Below are 20741 nucleotides of genomic sequence, written 5' to 3'. Positions count from 1 at the left end.
TCGCGAGAGCCGCGTTTTCCTGCCTATATCCGGCGTGGCAGCAGGGTTTCCGGCCTTTCGGCTCGGAGGAGGTCAAGGTGCAACTCTCTTCGGTCGTCCCGAATCCGGGTTCATCCGACACCAGCCGCCTCCACCATGCCGCCCAAGTTCGACCCCAATGAAATCAAAGTTGGTGCGTGCCCTAGCTGCGGCCGGGGCTGCGAAGGCGCCTTCTTTCTCCCCTCGGCCCTGCGCGCCGCGTGCTTTTCCCGTGCTGGTCTCTCGGGCCTTCTGGCGCTGTGCGGCCCTAACGGGTCTCTCTCCCGGTCTGGGCCTCAGCTTCCCCACGTGTAGATGGGGAGGGAGGAGCGGACGACCTTTGGCGGCCTTGCAGCCCGCATGCCTTAGGGTAAGGCTGGCCCCCGGGCGTTCTGCCCCCCCCGCTGGTAGTGTCAGCGGCGGGGGCTCGGCGCTGTCCACGCCCGAGGGAGGAGGGGTGCCTGTCTTGCCCGCGTTCAGGACCGTGGTGCTGCCAGTAAAGACGGGATGAGGGCTGTTCCTCGGGCCCGCTCCGCAGAGGCGCTAATTCTTCTTTCTCCCAGTGTACCTGAGGTGCACCGGCGGCGAGGTCGGCGCTACGTCTGCCCTGGCCCCCAAGATCGGCCCCCTGGGTCTGGTAAGTCATCCCCGCGAGGGACAGAGCAAGCCCTGGTTTGTGCAAACAGGACTAGACCTGAGCTGTTGAACTGGAACTAGCTACTGTAGAAAGGTCACGTGTGAAAAATGGGACCCATATCTTGAAATTGTGACATTCCACGTGTCTCAGCTGCTGCCTTTGGTGTTTGTGAGGGATGGGAGCTAGGAGCCAGGGCTTAGTGACATAGGGCAGTGTGGTTAGGGGAACGTAAGTATTGTGTGGGTGTTCTTGATGAACACAGTGGGCTGTATTTCCAACTCAACCATGTTATCATGACTTAATGTACCTATTTTTTGTGTGTGGTGCTGGGGATTGAACCCAGGGCTTATGCATGTAAGGCAAGCACTCTCCCAACTGAGCTGTACCCCCCCCCCCCGTTTTATACTTTGCTTGTATTGAATTGACCTATCTCTGAATATTATTAGGTCTGTATTTCTCAGACAGATCCCTTGCACCAAACACTTTTCTCCCTTCATTTTAACTAGTGTCTTGTTAAACTTCCTTGGCTCTTTGCTCAGCCGGCACTTATGGGACAACCATCCCATTTAGGCAAACTAAGTAGCGAATTCAGTGATCCTCGCCCTCATCATGGCCAGGCATTGGAACCTAGTATTAATTAAAGCTGCTTAGGTAGCCAGCCATGATGGCACAGGCCTGTCTGTAATCACAAGCTACTCTGGAGCCTGAGGCAGGAGGATCTCAAGTTTGAGACCAGCCTCAGCAATTTAGCGAGTTCCTATCTCTAAAAGGACTGGGGGGCATAATTCACACTAAAGCGCCCCAGGTTTAAATCCCCAGTACCAAAAAGAAAATGGGTCCCTAGATACGGAAACTTTGGTGTTGGCAGGAGAGTAGTACTGGGCAGGTTTTAGGGCTGTGGTTCAGCTTTGAGCAGTTTGATTATATACTTTTATTTCTACAGTCTCCCAAAAAGGTTGGTGATGACATTGCCAAAGCAACTGGTGATTGGAAGGGTCTGAGGATTACAGTGAAACTGACTATTCAGAACAGACAAGCCCAGGTATTTACTTCTTGTGCTTGGTTTGAAGGAGGGTAGAGGTAACAACCCCCCGGAATCCTGGATAGGAGGGTTTCACCATTGGTGAACTAAACAATTTTGGTCCTTGTGGGAAGACTTTGTTAAAAGCATGGACAATAAGGCAAAGAAAGACTTTGGGCCCAGATTCAACCCATGTGACACTGGGTAAATCACATAACATTTCCCACACAGGAATGTGTTTTAATACATATGAATCATACATACATGTATAACTTATACGTACAGGAACCTAGTGTCTGGCCCATGGTCTCTTGAGGGCAATGTTGGTTGTCATACAGTGGTAGTACTCTTTGGAGGTGGGGTAGGGTTTGTTTACATCAAGAATCTCTTCTGCAGATTGAAGTGGTACCTTCTGCCTCTGCCCTGATCATAAAAGCCCTCAAGGAGCCACCAAGAGACAGAAAGAAACAGAAAAACAGTAAGTTGGCTGTACATTAGTTTGCAGTTTTTTATGTTATATACCTAATGTTTCTTCTTTAATGAAACCAGGGTTGGTGTGGGGATTGATGATTTGGTCAGCATTGTGAGAGCCAGGCAGTACCAAAAAGTACTAGATTTGCTTTCCCCAGTGGGGAAGGTCCCTTGGGTTTAGGCATCTGAGAACATGTGGCTGGCTGATGCACTGGACACTTAACCAATGATTTTAGCTATGCTTTTAATCCCTTAACAGGAAGTCTGTCCATGGCAGATTGGTGAAGACTTGGTTTTGTCTTTAGCCACCCGCCACTGCACCTGACCAGTTTGTGGGCTGGTGCAGTCCAGTGGTGAGCTGACAGTAAACCCCAGCTAAGGAAACAGGGTTATTCTTCATGTGGATGACTCTGTGCCGAAAGCATGGGAACAGCCTGCAAATAGTGGAGGACATACAGTCCCTTTGGCCTCAGACTGTCACAAAGCTTTTTTTTTTTTTCTTCCTGCAGTTAAACACAGTGGAAATATCACTTTTGATGAAATTGTCAACATTGCCCGACAGATGCGTCACCGATCTTTAGCTAGAGAACTTTCTGGTAAGAGCAAGACAACATGTATCTCATAAATTTGAATGTTTTCAGTGAGTGGTTAGCATTCTTGCCACTTTGAGGGCACTTAACTCATGTTCTGCCATCCTCCTGCATTTAGGACACCTATACAACAAATATCACTTAATGATAGCTTTGCTCAATTTAAGGTTTTGTGTATTGAAGGAAGTCTGTTGAGCAAAGGTGAACACTGCATTCCTTTCCCTTAAATTTGGAATGCTTCACAAATCTGCATGTCATTTTTGTGAAAAGGCTGTGCTAATTAATCTCTGTTCAAATTTTAGTATATGGGCAGCCCAAATGAGTACTCATTAAGGTGTTATAGGTGTTGTACATAAGGGCTACTGAAGTTGATAAGTTTCAAGGTTGGGGTATGGTGTTTTCTGGGGATGAAAGAACTGCTTAGGTCCTGAGCTGAGCATTTAGAGATCCAGTAGAGACTCTATATTTAAGGTTTATGAAGTTCCAAGTCTTGTACTATAGAAATGGGTTTGGGTTTTCCTGTTTTTTGCTGTAGTGGGGATTGAACACAGGACCTCGTGCGTTCTAGGCAAGATCTCTACTACTGAGTTATACACATAACCAAACACATTTTTCCTAATTGTAGGAACCATTAAGGAGATTCTGGGGACTGCCCAGTCTGTGGGTTGTAATGTTGATGGCCGCCACCCTCATGACATCATAGATGACATCAATAGTGGTGCAGTGGAGTGTCCAGCTGTAAGTGATTTCTGCATCCATTTCACTTGGTTATAATAGAGGGGTGAAAGCTGGAAGGGGAGCGGCTAATGTGTTCATGAAGGTATTAGTGTAGGGCTAAGGGAGGGTCTTTTAACTCCCCTTTCACTGATAGAGCTTCTATTTTCTTTCCCACAGAGTTAAGAAGTACATGGGAAAATTTCTTTTCCACAGTTAAGTACATGGGAGAATATTTTAATAAAGGATCATCTGACAACCAGTGGGCTGCGTTCTTTAATGAGCGCCTATCATCCCCTTAACCTAACACTTGACACTGGGACAAACTGCAGCTAGGCAGCTTTTTCTAGGCACCAACAAATGAGGTTTGGAAATAATTGCTCCGAGGACTTGATTTTTCTCTATGGGTCATTTCACCCTATCTTGGATAGCTGCCTCCAGTGGAAAGGACTGCCTGAACTTTGAGGGAAAGCAGCATTCTGATGGCCTAGAAGGCAGCACATGTGTACCATGCCCCCTGAGAAACAAGCTGAACCCGAGTTGTGCAGTCTGGCAGCAGGCTGGTAATGAGAAGTCATGCTTGGCTCGCCAAAAACCAAGCACAGAATAGTTGGGGTCTGAGGATGACATTGTCAAGGTTGTTAGGACTCAAGTCAGAGTGCAAGGGAGAAAAGTTGGTATGAAAAGTCTGCATCTCCTAAAGGGAACATTTCTGTCAATGATGAGCCTTATTGCAGCTCATGACTGACCTCCAGATGAGTGTCGCTCAGATCCTTGATTGGCCCCTTCCTGTTCTGGTCCCCATAGAGTGGGATATGCCTTTAAGTGTGGGAGTTCACCAGAAGGATATCATGGCTGCTTCCTCTTCCCCAGTGACAAGCTCTGCAACAATTATTAGGTGGATTCTGGGCCTATCTTTCAGCATTAGGAAGTAATTCTCCCTGTTTGGTACTGGATGGTTGATACCGGAATCCCTTTCCTCATCCACATTTGCTACCCTAAACTGGAAAGGTCTTGGTATCTGGCCAATACTTCTTGGTTCTTTTGCAGCCATTCTATTTCCAGAAGAAATGAGCATTGCCAAAAATACTTTGATAGAAGAAAACAAGTTTTTCATTGATTTGTTCATTTTGCCTGAAAGAATTTGGACTATTGGGTGTTTTATTTTGGGAACTGGGGAATGAACAAGTGTACTCAACCAGTGAGCCACATACTAAGCCCTATTTATATTTTGATATAGGGTCTGGCCGAGTTGTTGAGTGCCTCACTGTTGCTGAGGTTAGCTTTAACCACAGGATCCTCCTGCCTCAGCCTCCTGGGCAACTGGGCTTATAGGCAAGTGCCCCCAGGCTGTGAGTGCTTTAGATTCTTGATGCTTACTAAAGACTGAAATTGTTAGCAAGGTCTTGAGCTTAAGCTTTTACTTACAACACGGAAGAATTGGATATTCAGGGTGTTTCTGTGTCTCTTCTCTGGGCTACAGATTAAAGTGCGCGATGTCTCCAGATGCTTAAATTGACAGTATTTATCTGAGCTCACCTATGCACCTGACTTGGATGCTGAGTTGAGTTGGAGCATCTGGGGTTCCCTTGACCATTGCTCCTGGTTACTCTGCAACATGGAGTCTCTGGTGTCTGACAAAAGCTGAGCTACACCTGAAGGCCTTCCTGCACACACTGCATTCATAGGGCTTTACACCACTGTGAATTCTCTGATGTTGACTAAGGGATGAACTCTGGTTAAATGCTTTTCCACACTTACTGCACTCATATGGTTTTTCTCCGGTGTGAATTATGTGATGTCGAATAAGGGCTGAGCTCTCACTGAAGAGTTTCCCACACTGATTGCATTTATATGGTTTCTCTCCAGTGTGGGTCTTCTGGTGGATTATAAGATTTGTACTTTGGCTAAAGGCCTTTCCACACTCACTGCACTTGTAGGGTTTCTCTCCAGTGTGAATCCTCTGGTGGTTGGTGAGGTTTGCACTCTGGCTGAAGGACTTCCCACATGCAGCACACTTGTAAGGCTTCTCTCCTGTGTGGATCCTCTGGTGCTGAATAAAAGCTGCACAGTAGCTGAAGGCCTTTCCACACTCGCTGCACTCATAGGGCCTCTCCCCAGTGTGAGTCCTCTGGTGATTGGTGAGGTTTGCACTGTGGCGGAAGGCCTTTCCACAGTCACTGCATTCATAGGGTTTCTCTCCAGTGTGGATTCGCTGATGCTGAACAAGGGCTGAACAGTCGCTGAAGGCTTTCTCACACTGACTACACTTGTAGGGCTTTTCTCCGGTGTGAGTGCGCTGGTGTTTGGTGAGGTTTGCATTCTGGCTGAAAGCTCGCCCACATTCAGTGCATTTGTAGGGTCTCTCTCCAGTGTGAATCCTCTGGTGCTGAATAAGCGAGGAGCTCTGGCTGAAGGCCTTCCCACACTCAGTGCACTCATAGGGCTTCTCCCCAGTGTGGCTCTTCTGATGCTGAGAAAGGGAAGAACAGTAGCTGAAGGCTTTGCCACACTCATGACATGTGAATGGCTTTACTCTCTGAGGCTGAATTTTTTCTGAATTCTGAAAGCTCTTAGAACAGGTTTCAGGTTCGCAAGGCCTCACTCCTGCAGGAACTCTGTGTTGTGGAGACAGGACTGGTCTTAGACTGAAGCTCTTCCTCTGCTCACACATGCCTTGGCATGACTCTTCAGAAAGGGCTTGCCCTGGCAGTTCAGGGACAGTTTCCCAGTCTGAAATTAGAAAAGCAGGTATCCTATATTCTCTTAGTGGAACAAATCCAATAGGCTGAAGGAGTCTGGCCAGGCTATTGCATAAATAGTTCCTCAGACCCTTCTTTTTGCCCAGTATATTTGCTCTAACTTGTTAAGATAACAGGTTGGACGTTAGCTGCCACAGCACCTTTACCTCTTCCTAAACTGCCAAGGGGCAAAAGTGGACCCCAACTCCTGCCCCACATGTGTGTGTCTCCCATTTCTGAGGCTCCTCTTGCTGTCTCATGCGATCTTCTGGTTCTCAAAATTCTTTTTTTAAAAATATTTTTATTAGTTTTGTTAGACTTTTATTTTTATGTGGTGCTGAGGATTGAACCCAGTGCCTCACACATGCTAGGCAAGTGCTCTAACACTGAGCCACAACAGCAGCCCTGGTTTTCAAAATTCTCAAGTTGGTTTTGGACAATCTACTTACTAAATTTACTTTAAAAAACTGATGACCAATGTTGAGTAAGATGATTTTTTTTTTTTTACCTTACTAAGTCTGCTGGATTTCCAAAGATGGTTAATGCTAGAAGGTTGGTAAAGGTGCAGCACAACGGGCTGTCTCATGTACCACAGTGGCTGAAGGTGCACCTCAAGATGCACCATGCCAGGCCAACAAAGATGACTCCTGTTCCCCACCAACAAGGAGGTGTACCCTTCCAGAGAGTTAACCTATCTTTTCTTAATGCTCATCTGTGAAATGGGCATAATACATTGCAGGGTTGACATATCAATGTATGTTTCTGAGGTCCTCTGGCTCTAAGACTTAACTGGTTGGTGTCTGCTCACTTACCTGGACAGGTGCTTCTTGGGTCTTCTCCCTTCAGCACTCCCACGGGCTTTCCCTTTGTTCTAACTGGGAGTTCATGCCAGGTTGGAAAACTGGAAGTCCTAGTCAAGGGAGGAAAACCCAAACACAAAGATTTGTACTAAGTATAGTCACCCAGAATTCCCTGGAGAAGACACAGGCTACTTAGGTGGTTCATTTCATCACACCAATATATATATTCGTTGAGCATTGGCTCCACAGTACAGGAACGAGGAGATACATCAGTAAGATGTGGTGCCTGGGTCTTAGTAAAGCATTTCCATCAGGAATTAAAGAAAACGATGGAAGGTGGCATGGAGCTAGGGAGCTAAACCCATCAAACACTCTATCTGGAAGATGGGCACAGACTGAACACAGATCAGCTGGGCCTATAGGCCTCTATACACTGAGAAGAAAAGTGCCACAACTTTCCAGAACAGTGTGTACCTGTAATCCCAGTGGCTCAGGAGGCTGAGGCAGGAGGATTGTAAGTTCAAGACTCCTGTCTCTAAATAAAATATTTTAAAAGGCTGGGGGGGTGGGGCTGGGGTTGTAGCTCAGTGGTAGAACTCTTGCTTAGCATGTGTGAGGCTTTGGGTTGTGTCCATGTACAACACAGCAACAAGGCTGGGCATGCAGCTCAGTGGTTAAGTGCCCCCTGGGTTCAATCCCTGGTACTATTAAAAAAAATTGAGCTGATTCTCTCAAAAGAAGTGGTTTCTTTGGCCAGCAGGACCAGGTTTCTGGACTTTGCTGGTTTCCCTTTCCCCCTTGAACCTGTTCCCCAGCAGGGAATGTGTGTCTCCATCCCTCCTGGTAAAACACTACTAGAGCTGTGGATCCTGAAACAAAAAGCAAATTCCTTCTTACTGGTGGCCTTTGGATCTTGAGTGGAGGCAAAAGACGGTAAGGGGGGTGGGCATGGAGGCTGGAAAAGAGTCTGAAAGTGTACCTATCATCTGCCTAACACTGTAATGGCTTCTGGCACACAAAACAAAAACCCTACTGTCTCCATACAAATTATCATCTTGATAGATTTTTTTATATATGAAAAGTTAACAAGTGTATTAGAAGAAATTACACACAAAAATATAGGTGCCAGGAAGAGACAATACAGAAAAAAATGAAAGTAAAATGTGCATTCATAATAGTGAATAATCAGGTGTAAATTATCAAGGAAATATGAGAGGTGAATTCTCAGAACTTTGAACAAACATTCCTGTGAATTCAGATATTACCCAGCACAGTAGGAGAGCCAGGCTTCTATGTGGTCAAAAGAATAAAAGGGGAACTGGTTGCAAGAAGAGGAGATGAAAGACAATCAAGGAGATCTATAGAAGGCCACATCAAGCTGGGGTAAGAGAAGGCTAGTCAGGGCAGGGGGAGCACCAGGAGCAAACACCCCGTGCTGAGAAGGTCCTTGTGTGTTGAGAAGCAACAGGTGGTGGTGGTGGTGGTGCTTAAAAGTTTGAAATGACCTGACAGACATGGCAGTTTTATCCTATAGTCAATAGGGAGCCAGTAGAAGTCAAGATGCACCTTAAGATGGAAATGAGAGGTTAGGAACTACAGCTGTCAACATCAAGTTGAGAGAGGGTTCTGCTCAAATAGAGGGACTAGATGCGTGGCAAGGAAATGGTGTGGGAGAAGATCTAGGAGAAGTCAAAGATATTGGGAAACTAGAAAGAGAAGAAACACGGACCAAAGTAGCTTGTGAGCAAATTAACTAGTTTGTTCAGGGCCCACAGGATTTAAGGTGGCCGCAAGATGTCTAGGTGCAGGTGTTTTGTCCCATAGGAAAACAGGCAGCAACTATCCTGGCCAGGTTGCACAGGAATCTCACACCTTTAACTACTTTTCCTTGTCTATTCTCAGTTTGGGGATGGGACCTTCTTTCATTGCCTGGTCATGCCAGAAACCTGGCCATCCTTCCGTCTCACTGTCACTGCCTTGTAAGCCAGCATCATTTTCCATATTATCGCTAGTCTCCTGACCTCCAGTTTTACCTGCCTTTCCAATCCATCCTACGCAGAAATGAGTTAAATGGAATGAAGAGAGTCATTTTTAAAAACTATGACATATTTAGACTATTAGGGCCACTTTAATAATCAAGAAAGTAAAATCTAGGGGCTGGGTTGTGGCTCAGCAGTACAGCACTCGCCTAGCATGTGTGAGGCCCCGGGTTCGATCCTCAACACCACATAAAAATAAATAAAAGTATTAAAAAAGTAAAGAGTAAAACCTATTAAAAATATATAAATGCCAGGAGCCACATAGTACATACTATACAAGAAGAAAAATTATACAAAGTACAAGAAGAAATTTAAAATATATAACAGCTTTAAGATATTAAAATGTCTTAGTTAATCCAAAATGAAGAATGTACAACAAAATCAGAGCTGAGCAATTTAATAAGGCTGAGCAGACAGAGCTATCACACCCCATACCCTGCAATCAGACTACAGTGGCATTTTGTGTTGACAAGTCATGGTATCCATCCTCATGAAGTAGACCAGCTGTGAATGGGCAAATATCAAAGTAATAGTTTTGGAATACTAAAAAAAAAAATGAAACCCACAGTCTAAAACTTTTTTTTCCTTTCCTTTTCTGGTTCTGGGAAATGAACCCCAGGACACTCTACCACTGAGTTACATCATTAGCTCTTTTTATTATTTTGGGATGATTTTGTTAGCATTGCTGAGGCTGGCCTTGACCTTAAAATCTTCCTGCCTTGGCCTCCTGACCTGAGTCAGCTGGAATTATAGATGTGCATCACCATGCCCAGCTTTTAGCCCAAAATTTTCTATGTAAATGAGTAAGGAAGAAAATGGAGTAAGGTTTCAATTCAAGAAATTAAAGTGAATTGTAAAATCTGAAGAAAGCAGAAGAAATTAAATATTCATATATATTTAAACTAGGGATTGAACCCACCCAATTTGGGAAAATATAGAAAAAGGAAGAATGACTAAGAGGCAGGCCACAAATCAAATTGTTACTGCTGTTTCTGTGTAGAAGTAAAGGTATTTGTTAGTTTTTTTGTGTTTTCTGTATTATCCAAATTTTCTTCAGAGAATTACTTTTGTAATTAGAGGATGAAAAATAAAACCAAAAAACCCAAGCCAATTTCACCAAGAATGTTAAGGAAAAAAGGGCTGCCTCTCAATTCCCAACTTACCTGGGGCCCAGCTGCGAAGAGACCAACAGCCATTCTGTTCTCTCCTGCTCTTTCCTCTGAGGGAAGTGCAGCATTTGGAAAAGGTGGTGCTAGAGGAAGAGAATGAAATCAAGGAGACAAAGTTTGCATATTATGAAGTTACCAATTCTCCTATAAAGAGGGGATTTGAAAGCCAGAGCTGGTACCAGGGTGCCTGAGATGAATCTGTAGATCTGCAGTGGGACGGGAATTTTCCTGTTCCTACCTAACTCCATCAATGCCAACAGGTGTTGGGAGGTATTAGACTGTAATAGATTCTTAACTAAGATTCACCACTCACCAGCAGAGTGCAAATCACTTAAGATATAAGTCTCATTTCTCTCATCTGTAAAATGGAGATGATATTATAAAGTTTTTGAGAATTAAATACACAGTTAAGCAGTTGGCATGATGCCTACCAGCTAAGTATGCAGTTTATAAATATTACCTTTTGCTTAAAAGAAGAGGTAATGAATGACTAATGGGGTCTGTTCCTGGAATGTAAGGTTAATTCAACATACAAAAAACAGTCCACACACCATATAGATAGAGCAAAGAAAAAAAAACCTAACATGGATCATCTCATTGGACACAGAAAAAGCCACTTTAAAAAATCAAATAGTAGGGCTGGGGCTGTAGCTCAGTAGTAGAGTGCCTGACTAGCATGCACTAATCCCTGAGTTTGATCCCTAACATTTCAAAATCATCATCATCCTTATCCTTTCATGATTAAAAAAACACTTAACAGAAGGTTGGGGTTTGTGGCTCGCTTAGCATGCATGAGGCACTGGGTTCGATCCTCAGCACCATATAAATGTAGAATAAAGATATTGTGTTCACCAAAAAACTTAAATAGAAGAGAACTTCCTTAATTTGATGATGAAATGTACCATTAACCTCATACTTAATGGTGAGAGATGGAAACTTTCCCCCCCTTAAGAAAAGAAATAAAACAAAGGAGCTGGGGATATAGCTCAGTTGGTAGAGTGCTTGCCTCACATGCACAAGGCCCAGGGTTCAATCCCTAGCACTGAAAATAATAAATAAGATGTCTGCTCTCACCATTTTTGTTCAATGTAGGTTCTAGCCAAGGCACTTAAGCAAGAAAAGGAAAGATGTCAGGATTGGAAGGAAGAAGTAAAAAAATCTCTATTTGCAGATGACATGATTTTGTATACAGAAAATCTTGACACATGAATAATTATAGCTATTAAACAAATTTAGCGAGATTGCAAGCAGCATGATGAATACACAAAATCTACAAATTAATGTCTACAAATTAGCAATGAAACCAAAACAATTTCATTTATAATATCATCAAAAAAATAAAGTATCTGGGAATGAATTTAACAAATGAAGTACAAGATTTATGCACTGAAAACTATAAAACATGTTGAAATTATAGAAGACCTAAATAAATGGAAAAAATCCTATATTCATGTATTGGAAAACAGTATATTGTTGAGATGGCAATAATCCCCAAATTATCAACAGAGTCAATGCAATTACTATCAAAATTCCAGCTGGCACTTTTAACAGAAATTAACAAGCTGACCTTAGAATGCACATGGAAATGCAAAGGACAAAGAGGAGTGGGGGGATGAAGTTAGAGGATTCATACTTCTCAACTTGCTTCAAACAACAGTTATCAAAACTGTGTAGTGGCATAGGACTGATATTCAGATCACTGGAATAGACTTGAAAGTCCAGAAATAAAATCATGTTTATGGGCAACTACTTTTTGACAAGGATAACAAGAAATTAAATAGAGAAAGAATAGTCATTTTTAAAGAAAACCCTTAGTGGGCATGGCAAAGCACACCTGTAATCCAGCTACTCAGGAGGTTGAGGCTGGAGGATGCAAAAGAACGAATTTGGAGTCTTATCTCACATCGTATACAAAAATAACTCAAAATATATCAAAGACCTAAGGAGCTAAAACTCCTAGAAGAAAACAAGAATTAAATATTTCTGACCTCAGAAAAGGCAATGATTTCTTAGATATGACATCAAAATCCCAAGAAACCACCTGGGTACGTCTCATTTTCCTTCCCAGGAACCCACTTTTCCCTGGCATTGGTTATAGGTAGACACTCAAGCGATCATCCAGGACAGTGATCCTCCAACTTATTTGACTAAGAAAAGGACAAGTTTCCAACCGCTAGTGGAAAAGACAACCAGGGTCTGGTCCGGGCCACAAAGCAGCATTAGTGGGCAAACTGGAACAGGAGGCTGGATCTGCAAATCGTCCCTCCACCACTCCCCCTCACCTCCTTCCTCCAGCATACTGGTCCCTCCTCGCGCCACCGGCTGCCAGCAATTCCCTGGTGTCAGCGTCACTGCACGTGAGAAAACGACAAGCAACCTACAACCGGCTACCCGTCCGAGCTCAGGAACCCTGGACACCAGCGCTGCAGACGCTAGAGCTCCTTGGCGACAAGCCTGACCAGCAGCACTTCCGGTCATGCGATATGCTCCCCACCCCGCCACTGGACTCCATTTCCCAGAAGTCTCCGCCAGGCGCTATTCCTGGCCAAACCTTTCCTCTCCCCAGACGCCAAATATGTGACCCGCACTGCCTCCTTCCCAGACCGTCTTCCGCCTGTCCTTGCTCCCAGAATCCATCACCCAGAATGCTTTTATGTTGCACATCCCTCAGGTGCACGGGCATCCAGTTCAAGGGGACTCTGGGACAGGAAGCGGGTTGGCTGTCGAGGATTCTGGGAACGGCGGTGTGGCGCAGACGCAGGGCGACGTGCCCTTGGTGGTGGTGGTGCGTCGGCTCTGGGCCCATCTCCAGCCTCCTTCATGGCCGTCTTAAGCCGAACTTAAAGTCTGAGAAGGATCAAGGAAAGGGCCCTTCAGTCTGAACAGGGCAACCCTCCACGGGGCGGTGTCCTGGAACCCCCCAAGTATAGGAATCTGTCCGCGAGCGGGAACGTCTTGTCATTTCAGGCACATTCGCTAGTGTTTGGTCGGCCCTGTTTCAGGAGATTCCCGAATAGTCTGCCCCGTCAGGACTTTCCCAGCGCCCGGATGGAGTGTCCTCCTAAGCCCGTTGGGGATTTGTCAAACGATTTTTCCGATGACCAACTCCGTCTTAATCCTTTTGCCTTTAAGAAGAAGGGAATGGATTACTGGAAAGCAGAAGCAAGTGTGGACGTCCTGAGGACTCTTTTTCAAAGTCAGCAACCTCTGGTTCTCTCTTTTGTCACCCGCTTCCGCTTTAAAGGACCATCCTAGTTATACTGTGTCCACCCGAATAATTTTTTTTCCCCCTGAGGCTGGGGATTAAATCTTTGTGCATGCTCCGACCCTAGCTGAGGAGAATTTTAAGATCAGCTGGTTGGCGACCTTAATTTCATCTGCAACCTCAAATTCCTTTTTGCAACATAACCGATTTATAGGTTCAGGGTCTAGGACATGGACATCTTTGGGATTGTCGTTATTTTGCTCCCACCAATGGCTGGGATCCTCATGTTTTCTCAACTAGTCTGCTATTTGTGGAGCCATCTCAGCTGTGTATCAGCCCAGCCAATCCAGGAGAAGCCATGAAGGACAGTGGAAAAAAGAAGGTCAAATTGGGCAGAAACAACACACAGCCTGCCATGTCATGCCTCTCTACCTGGCGTTCCCTTTCCTGGGCACCTCTGTTGCCTTCTGGTCTGTACTGGCCTGCTCCTCTACGGTTGAGGCATGGCTCAAAACCTTTCCTTTGAAGCCTCTGCAGATTCTCTAGGCATAGAACCATCATCTGTGTAAACCAACACCTTTCCTGTGTCATTGCTCAGCAACTGACCTTCCCTAGGCCCATTTCTCCCAAAGTTGCTCCCTAAAGACCAATAAGGGTCTTGGTCATTTCATCTGGTGTCAGGGGAGGCATCTCCATCTCCCAGTGAAAGCCTTTTAATAGTGGGCCTTTGATATACTGATAGAATCCTAATGCCCATATATGGACAGCATGTATGCACGCTTGAGGCAGTGTGATAGCTGCAGCAGAGGATGTCAGACCAGACCCTACTGAGTTCCTCCCTTAGCTGAGGAAGACTCAGGTGTAGGATGACGTAAGCCCTTCTCAAGCATCCTTCAGGGTGAGATGGTTTCCCTTCCCCGAGGCCTTTTGTGGGTGTCTGAGGAGCATGTTTGGAAACAGTCTGAGAGCCATAATCTGTGCCCCGGCCTGCCTCACCCTCTTCTTGCTTTGTTCAGAAGGCAGGATGAGCTTTGGAGCTGTAGCCTCTGCCCTGGTAGGAACTGGAGGCTGTGTCTTTGTTCAGGCCACAGTGGAGACAGCATCAAACCTCATCCAGTGGCCACAAGATACAATAGGTGCTAATTCCATAATGGTTGCTAGTCTGCAGATTTCCTGCCATTGTCTTGCAATCCTACCCATGGCCACTGAAAGGTGGAGAGAGTTTCATGCTCTAGATGGTGCAATTCCTCCCATGGTCACTGAGGGGTGGTGCGCACTCCAACCCTCCATTTTGGTAGAAGCCAGGATTTACCTGGGAGTTATTCTGGGGGTGGGAGTGGAGAGGCAGTAATGGGTAATGGGCATTGGTAGACAGTGCATATTTCTACCCTGGGCTGGGTAAATCACAGCTTCTGCTATACTTGGCCCCAGGATGTCCATCAGTCCTCTCCTCTGTGGTCCTGTTTCTGATGGTGCTGGCCTGGGCTCCTAAGGGAACCATACAGGACTGACTGCTGGGTCTGGCTCTTGGTCTCCTAACTCATATTCTGATGGGAAGGTTACAAAAGAGCATGTGGGCCCACAAGTCATTGGCACCTATAAGTGGATGCTGGTGGTGTGGGTAGGAGTTGCCGAGAAGGCAGGGTAGGAAATAGAATATGAGAAAAAAGTGCGTAAAGATTTCAAATGTCCCTTTATGAGGCACTCTGGGGATCTCACATTGGCCTTACATGCAGCTCTTCCCTTCCCCACAGCCTTCCATTCTCACCTTACCTCCTCACCAGTAACAACAGCTAGCATGGATTGGGCACTTATTCTCTGCCATCCTCATTTCCAAGTGCTTTACTTAGTTATCTCCTTTCATTCTCATAAGAACCCCATGAGGGATGTAGCATCAATAGGCCCATCTTAGATGAATTAACTGATGCTTAGAGAGGTTAAGTGACTTGTCCATGTCACACAGGCTGTAAATAGTACAACCAGAATTTGAACAAGCACAGACTCTTACCCTCCAGCCCTTCCTCTGATGCCCTGGTCTGGCCCTAGGATTACAGAGGGAAGAGGCCAAGGTGGGGTTTTGATCCACAATGCAATATTTCTTGCCTACATATTTAACCATCTCTTTGATAGTCTGGGGGACTGAGCCTCTGCCTTCCCCCTGGTCTGTTGACAGCCCCAGTTTGCTGAAACTGGAGAATCCAATCGGATAAGGTATCTAGGACAAAGAAGGGAAGGTGACTGAATCTTGCAGGGTGGGTGACCTGAGCAGAAAGTCTAGTTCAGGAAGGAATGAGGTTAAACCACTTGCCTAAACCCTTTGTGGTCTGGTATATCAAGCAAAAGAGATGTCCTACTCATTAGACACCTCCTATGTGGCTGAGCCTGTCCTGCTCCCTGGCCTTTAGTGCAACTCACTGAGAACTGATTTGTAGAGCAGGCCCCTCTGAGACACAGGCAATGTAGTCCAACATGAAAGAACAATAGCTGGGCTGGGGATGTGGCTCAAGCGGTTGCGCGCTCTCCTGGCATGCGTGCGATCCTCAGCACCACATACAAACAAAGATGTTGTGTCTGCCAAAAATAAATATTAAAAAAATTCTCCTTTCTCTCTCTCTCTCTCAAAAATAAAAAAAATAAATAAAAAAAGAAAGAACAATAGCTTTGGTGGTGTGTACCCCAGGACCAGCAGTTACACCTCTAAAGTTTTATCTTATGAAAATTTCTGTTCAATTAGGCAAGGTCTGTTCTAGTTCTACCATTTCTGTCTCCAACTCTCATCATCTCCCTTATCTCCACCATCACTATCAGCTCCACTTTTGTCTCTGCCACCTGTCACTATCTGCTCTCCATCATCTCATCTCTCATTTATCAACCTTTCATCTCTCGTCTCTCCATTTCATCTATCATTGCTCTTTTTTTTCCTCTCAACTCTCTCTCATTTTTCTTCTATTTTCTCTCATCTGTCTATATCTAGAAGAATTATCAATAGCAGATAATTGGAAACAACCTGAATGTGGAACAATATAGAGTTGATTTAAATTCTGCATTTAATATGGGTTTGACTTAAGTTCTGATATATTTATAAAAATGAAATAATCTACATTCAACAGATATTTTAGCACCTGTCTTTGCAGGGTGCCATGATGCCAATGGTAAACAAATCAGTCGACTGAACTTCTATATTCTTACCTCCTGTTTTTCCCCTGCCGAATCCCTCTAAAATGACACTGTCAGTGTATAAAAGGGAGCAAATAAATATCAGAGCTCAAAATGGGTAGGGAGGAGGGTACTTAATACAGCTACTGCAGTTAAGTTCCTAGCTCTTCATTTCTAAATATGAGCAATTTAAGCTCACCAGATATTTGAGATAAACCAGCAGCATTAAAGAGACAGACCAAGATGAACCACCACCTCATTGATCTCAGAAGAAATCAGAGACTAGCAGATGACTTTCAAGAGTTAAGATATGCAAGTAGTTTAATTCATAATAGCAAATGCCAAGTGTTGACAAGTATGTGGAACAACTGGAACTTTCATGCACTGCTGGAGGGAATGTAAAGTGGTACAACCACTTTGGGAAAGCCTGGCAGCTTCTAAAATAGCTAAACACAAACTTAAGGCCCAGCAACTCCACTCCACACAAAGATTTGTATGCAAATGTTTATAGCAGTGGAAGTTCAAGGTGAGCCTCAGCAACTTAGTGAGGCCTGACTCAAAATATAACAATAAAAAGGCTGGGGATGTGGCTCAGTGGTAAAGTGCCTTTGAGTTCAATCTCTAGTATCAAAAAAAAAAAAAAAAAAAAAAATCCCTGTATCTTGAGTTTGGTGGCAGTTATAGAACTTATAACATCATAAATCATCAAATTATATAATTGTTGAACTTTTTGGGGGGTGGGGCACCAGGGATTGAACTCAGGAACATTCCTTCACTGAGCCACATCCCCAGCCCTATTTTGTATTTTATTTAGAGACAGGGTCTCACTGAGTTGCTTAGCACCTCACATTGCTGAGGCTGGCTTTGAACTCATGACCTTCCAGTCTCAGCCTCCCGAGCTGCAGGCCTAATTGTTGAATTTTATATAAATAACATCTCCATCTGATTTTCAAACGTGAAAAGATGTTTCCTCAGAAAAGGAATTCTATTAAAAAGAAAAACACAGGATGCTGTGAAAAAAAGGCATATAGAATAAGATAGAATTTAAAATGATCACCAAGGGGCTGAGGTTGTGGCTCAGCAGTAGAGCACTCGCCTAGCACCTGTGCGGCACTGGGTTGGATCTTCAGCACCACAAAAAAATTGAAACAAATAAAAATAAAGGTATTTAAAAAAAATGATCGCCAAGAGTTGGGGTTGTAGTTCAGAGGTAGAGCGCTTGCTTAGCATGTGTGAGACACTGGGTTCGATTCTCAGTACCGCATATAAATAAATAAAAGTTCCATTGACAAAAAAAAATTTTAAAAAATGATCGCCAAAATGGAATGACTATTTTAAAATCAGACAAAACCTCAGAACAAGGAATATCACCACAAAGAGGGCCATTTCCTAAGGATAAAGGACAAAACAGGAGAATATAACAATTCCCAATGTGCAGGCACCTAAAACTAGAGTTCCAAATACATAATGCAAACCCAAGAACTGCAAGGCAACTAGATTAATCCACTTTTAGGGAGGAGGTTTCAAAACCCCATTCTCAAAAAATGGGTACACCAAGTAGACAGGAAGTCAGGAGAGTTGATGGTTAATTTTATGTGTCAACTTGACTGGGCCACAGGGTGTCCATATTTGTGGATGAAGTTAATATTTGAACTATAGACTGAGGCAGACTGCCTTCCTCAATATAGGTGGACCTCGTCTAATCAGTTGAAGGCCTGAATAGAACCAAAAAGTTGACCCCTCCAGAAGGAAGGGGAAGTTCTCCTGTCTGCCCTGAGTTGATACACTAGTCTTTTTCTGCCTTCAGACTTTAACTGAAATGTTGGTTCTTCCCAAGTTTACAAGTCTTTGGAGTAGAACCATACCATCTGTTCTTTTAGGTCTCCAGCACACCAACTCACCCTGCAGGTCCTGGGACTTCTTGCTTCCATAATTATAACAAATCTCTTTGTATGCCTTTGTCTCTCTGTGTACACACACATATACACTACTGATTTTGTTTCTCTGAAGAACCCTAATACAGATGACCTGAACCACCTACTAAATAAATTGACCTCCACCCCAAAACAACAGCATACACATTCAAGGGAAAATGGATCCTAAGATAGAACCTGTTCTAGGTCAGAATACAAGTTTCTATCAATTGAAAAAGATCGAAATTATTTTAAAACAAAATTGGTAAATCAAAGTATTCTATAGAAGATCTGGAAGGTAAAAAAAAAACAATCTAGAACACAAAGCAAAGACAATGAAATAGCATATAAGTGAAAATATTAACAGTGGAAAGGTACCACACCAGGAAGTACAATATCTACCAGAAGTGCCTGAAAAAGAAAACAGAAAAAGCAAGGGGGGGGGGGTTGGAAATAAAGAAATAAAAGACATTTCTAGAAGAAAGTAGTCAGACTCAACATCTTACAGAATAAATGAGCAAAAACCTACAATTATACTCATTCCTAAGAAAATTTAAATTGTCAGAAGATTTTGAAAGTTTTTAGAGAAAAATCACATACCTGCAAAAGAACTGGGGCTGTGGCTCAACAGTAGAGCACTTGCCTAGCATGCACCAGGTCCTGGGTTGCATCCCCAGCACAACCAACAAAACTACCATATGAAGGTGATGGTAAAAGAAAGCCTTTTTAGGCAGAAACTATCTTGGCACCTGTCATGAAAAAAAAAAAAAAAGACTAGAACCAGAGCATGATAGCCTCATGAAGGTGTACACTCAAGTGAATTAAAATGGTATCCAAAGAGCAAAGCAGGTAATTCAAGAAACTGGGGAGTTAATCCAGGAGTTCAATGAAATGAAAACCTAGGATAACAACTTTGCAGAAGGTCAGAATTGATTCCTTTAGCAGAGAGCATATTACAAAAGGGAAAGACAATGAAGACGATAAAGATGACATGTTTCTTAAGGGGATAAAAAAAACTTCAGGAAAAAATATCTAATAATGTTTTTAAAATGGCAAAACCAAATATGGCATTAATTTGAATAATCAACATGGTATAAAAGCAAATCCATTTTATCTTGATTCTTAGAAAATGTTCTTTTCTGGCCCTGGTGTGATTCCATCCTGCGTGTCTCTTCTCTAAAGCAGCAACCTATTTTCTGTCCGCCTTCTCTCCCAGCTAAGTGTGTACTACCACCCCATGGAAGATTCGATGGATATGGACATGAGCCCCCTGGGGCCCTGAACTATCTTTTCAGTTGTGAGCTAAAGGCTGACAAAGATTATCACTTTAAGGTGGATAATGATGAAAATGAACACCAGTTATCGTTAAGAACAGTCAGTTTAGGTGCTGGTGCAAAGGACGAATTGCACGTTGTTGAAGCAGAGGCAATGAATTATGAAGGCAGTCCAAATAAAGTAACATTGACAACATTGAAAATGTAAGGCCAACCGTTTCCCTTGGGGGCTTTGAAATCACACCACCTGTGGTCTTAAGGTTGAAGTGCAGTTCAGGGCCTGTGCATATTAGTAGGCAGCACTTAGTAGCTATGGAGGAAGATGCAGAGTCAGAAGATGAAGAGGAGGAGGATGAGAAACTCCTGTATCTGGAAAGCGATCTGCCCCTGGAGGTGGTAGCAAGGTTCCCCAGAAAAAAGTAAAACTTGCTGCTGCTGAAGACATCGATGATGATGAAGATATGATTTTCATGAAGAGGAAACTGAAGAAAAAGCTCCAGTGAAGAAATCTATATGAGATACTCCTGCCAAAAATCAAACCAGAATGGAAAAGACTCAAAACCATCAACACCAAGATCAAAAGGTCAAGAATCCTTCAAAAAAACAGGCAAAAACTCCTAAAACACCAAAAGGACCTAGTTCTATAGAAGACATTAAAGCAAAAATGCAGATATAGAAAAAAGGTGATTTTCTTCCCAAAATGGAAGCCAAGTTCATCAATTATGTGAAGAATTGCTTACAGATATCTGACCAGGAGCCTATTCAAGATCTCTGGCAGTAGAGGAAGTCTCTTCAATAGTTCAAACAGTTTGTTAAAAATTTCTGTCTGGGCTGGGGATGTGGCTCAAGTGGTAACACGCTCGCCTGGCATGTATGGGGCGCTGGGTTCGATCCTCAGCACCACATAAAAATAAAGATGTTGTGTCCACCGAAAACTGAAAAATAAATATTAAAAAATCCTCTCTCGCTTCTTTTTAAAAAAAATTCTTATTT

General features: G+C 43.8%; 2 protein-coding genes, 1 non-coding gene and 1 pseudogene across 3 annotated transcripts; 3 read left to right on the top strand and 1 right to left on the bottom strand.

Annotated features, from left to right (window-relative positions):
* Nucleotides 1-41: 41 nt before the first annotated feature.
* Nucleotides 42-3710, top strand: Rpl12 (ribosomal protein L12). Its single transcript, XM_027944031.2, has 7 exons — nt 42-172; nt 582-655; nt 1599-1697; nt 2073-2154; nt 2657-2743; nt 3363-3475; nt 3632-3710. Exons 1-7 carry the CDS (start codon nt 136-138, stop codon nt 3635-3637), a joined length of 498 nt encoding a protein of 165 aa, XP_027799832.1. The 5' UTR covers nt 42-135; the 3' UTR covers nt 3638-3710.
* On the top strand, nt 2456-2582 carry LOC114101147 (small nucleolar RNA SNORA65). The gene has a single exon (XR_003584241.1). It is a non-coding gene; the product is annotated as a small nucleolar RNA SNORA65 (small nucleolar RNA).
* Nucleotides 3362-12655, bottom strand: Znf79 (zinc finger protein 79). The gene is made up of 4 exons (XM_027944007.3): nt 12483-12655; nt 10195-10283; nt 7005-7102; nt 3362-6184 (listed from the first exon to the last, which is right to left on the bottom strand). The coding sequence occupies exons 2-4, from the start codon at nt 10266-10268 to the stop codon at nt 5058-5060; spliced, it is 1299 nt and encodes a 432-aa protein (XP_027799808.1). The 5' UTR covers nt 10269-10283; nt 12483-12655; the 3' UTR covers nt 3362-5057.
* A 7056-nt stretch (nt 12656-19711) lies between these two features.
* LOC114094708 (nucleophosmin-like) lies at nt 19712-20480 on the top strand (annotated as a pseudogene).
* The last annotated feature ends 261 nt before the right edge of the window (nt 20481-20741 follow it).

The sequence above is a fragment of the Marmota flaviventris genome, chromosome 13 (genome assembly GCF_047511675.1).
Source record: "Marmota flaviventris isolate mMarFla1 chromosome 13, mMarFla1.hap1, whole genome shotgun sequence".
NCBI classification, from domain to species: domain Eukaryota; kingdom Metazoa; phylum Chordata; class Mammalia; order Rodentia; family Sciuridae; genus Marmota; species Marmota flaviventris.
Note: the sequence above shows the minus strand (reverse complement) of the source record. Positions and strands in the feature narration are given on the sequence as shown.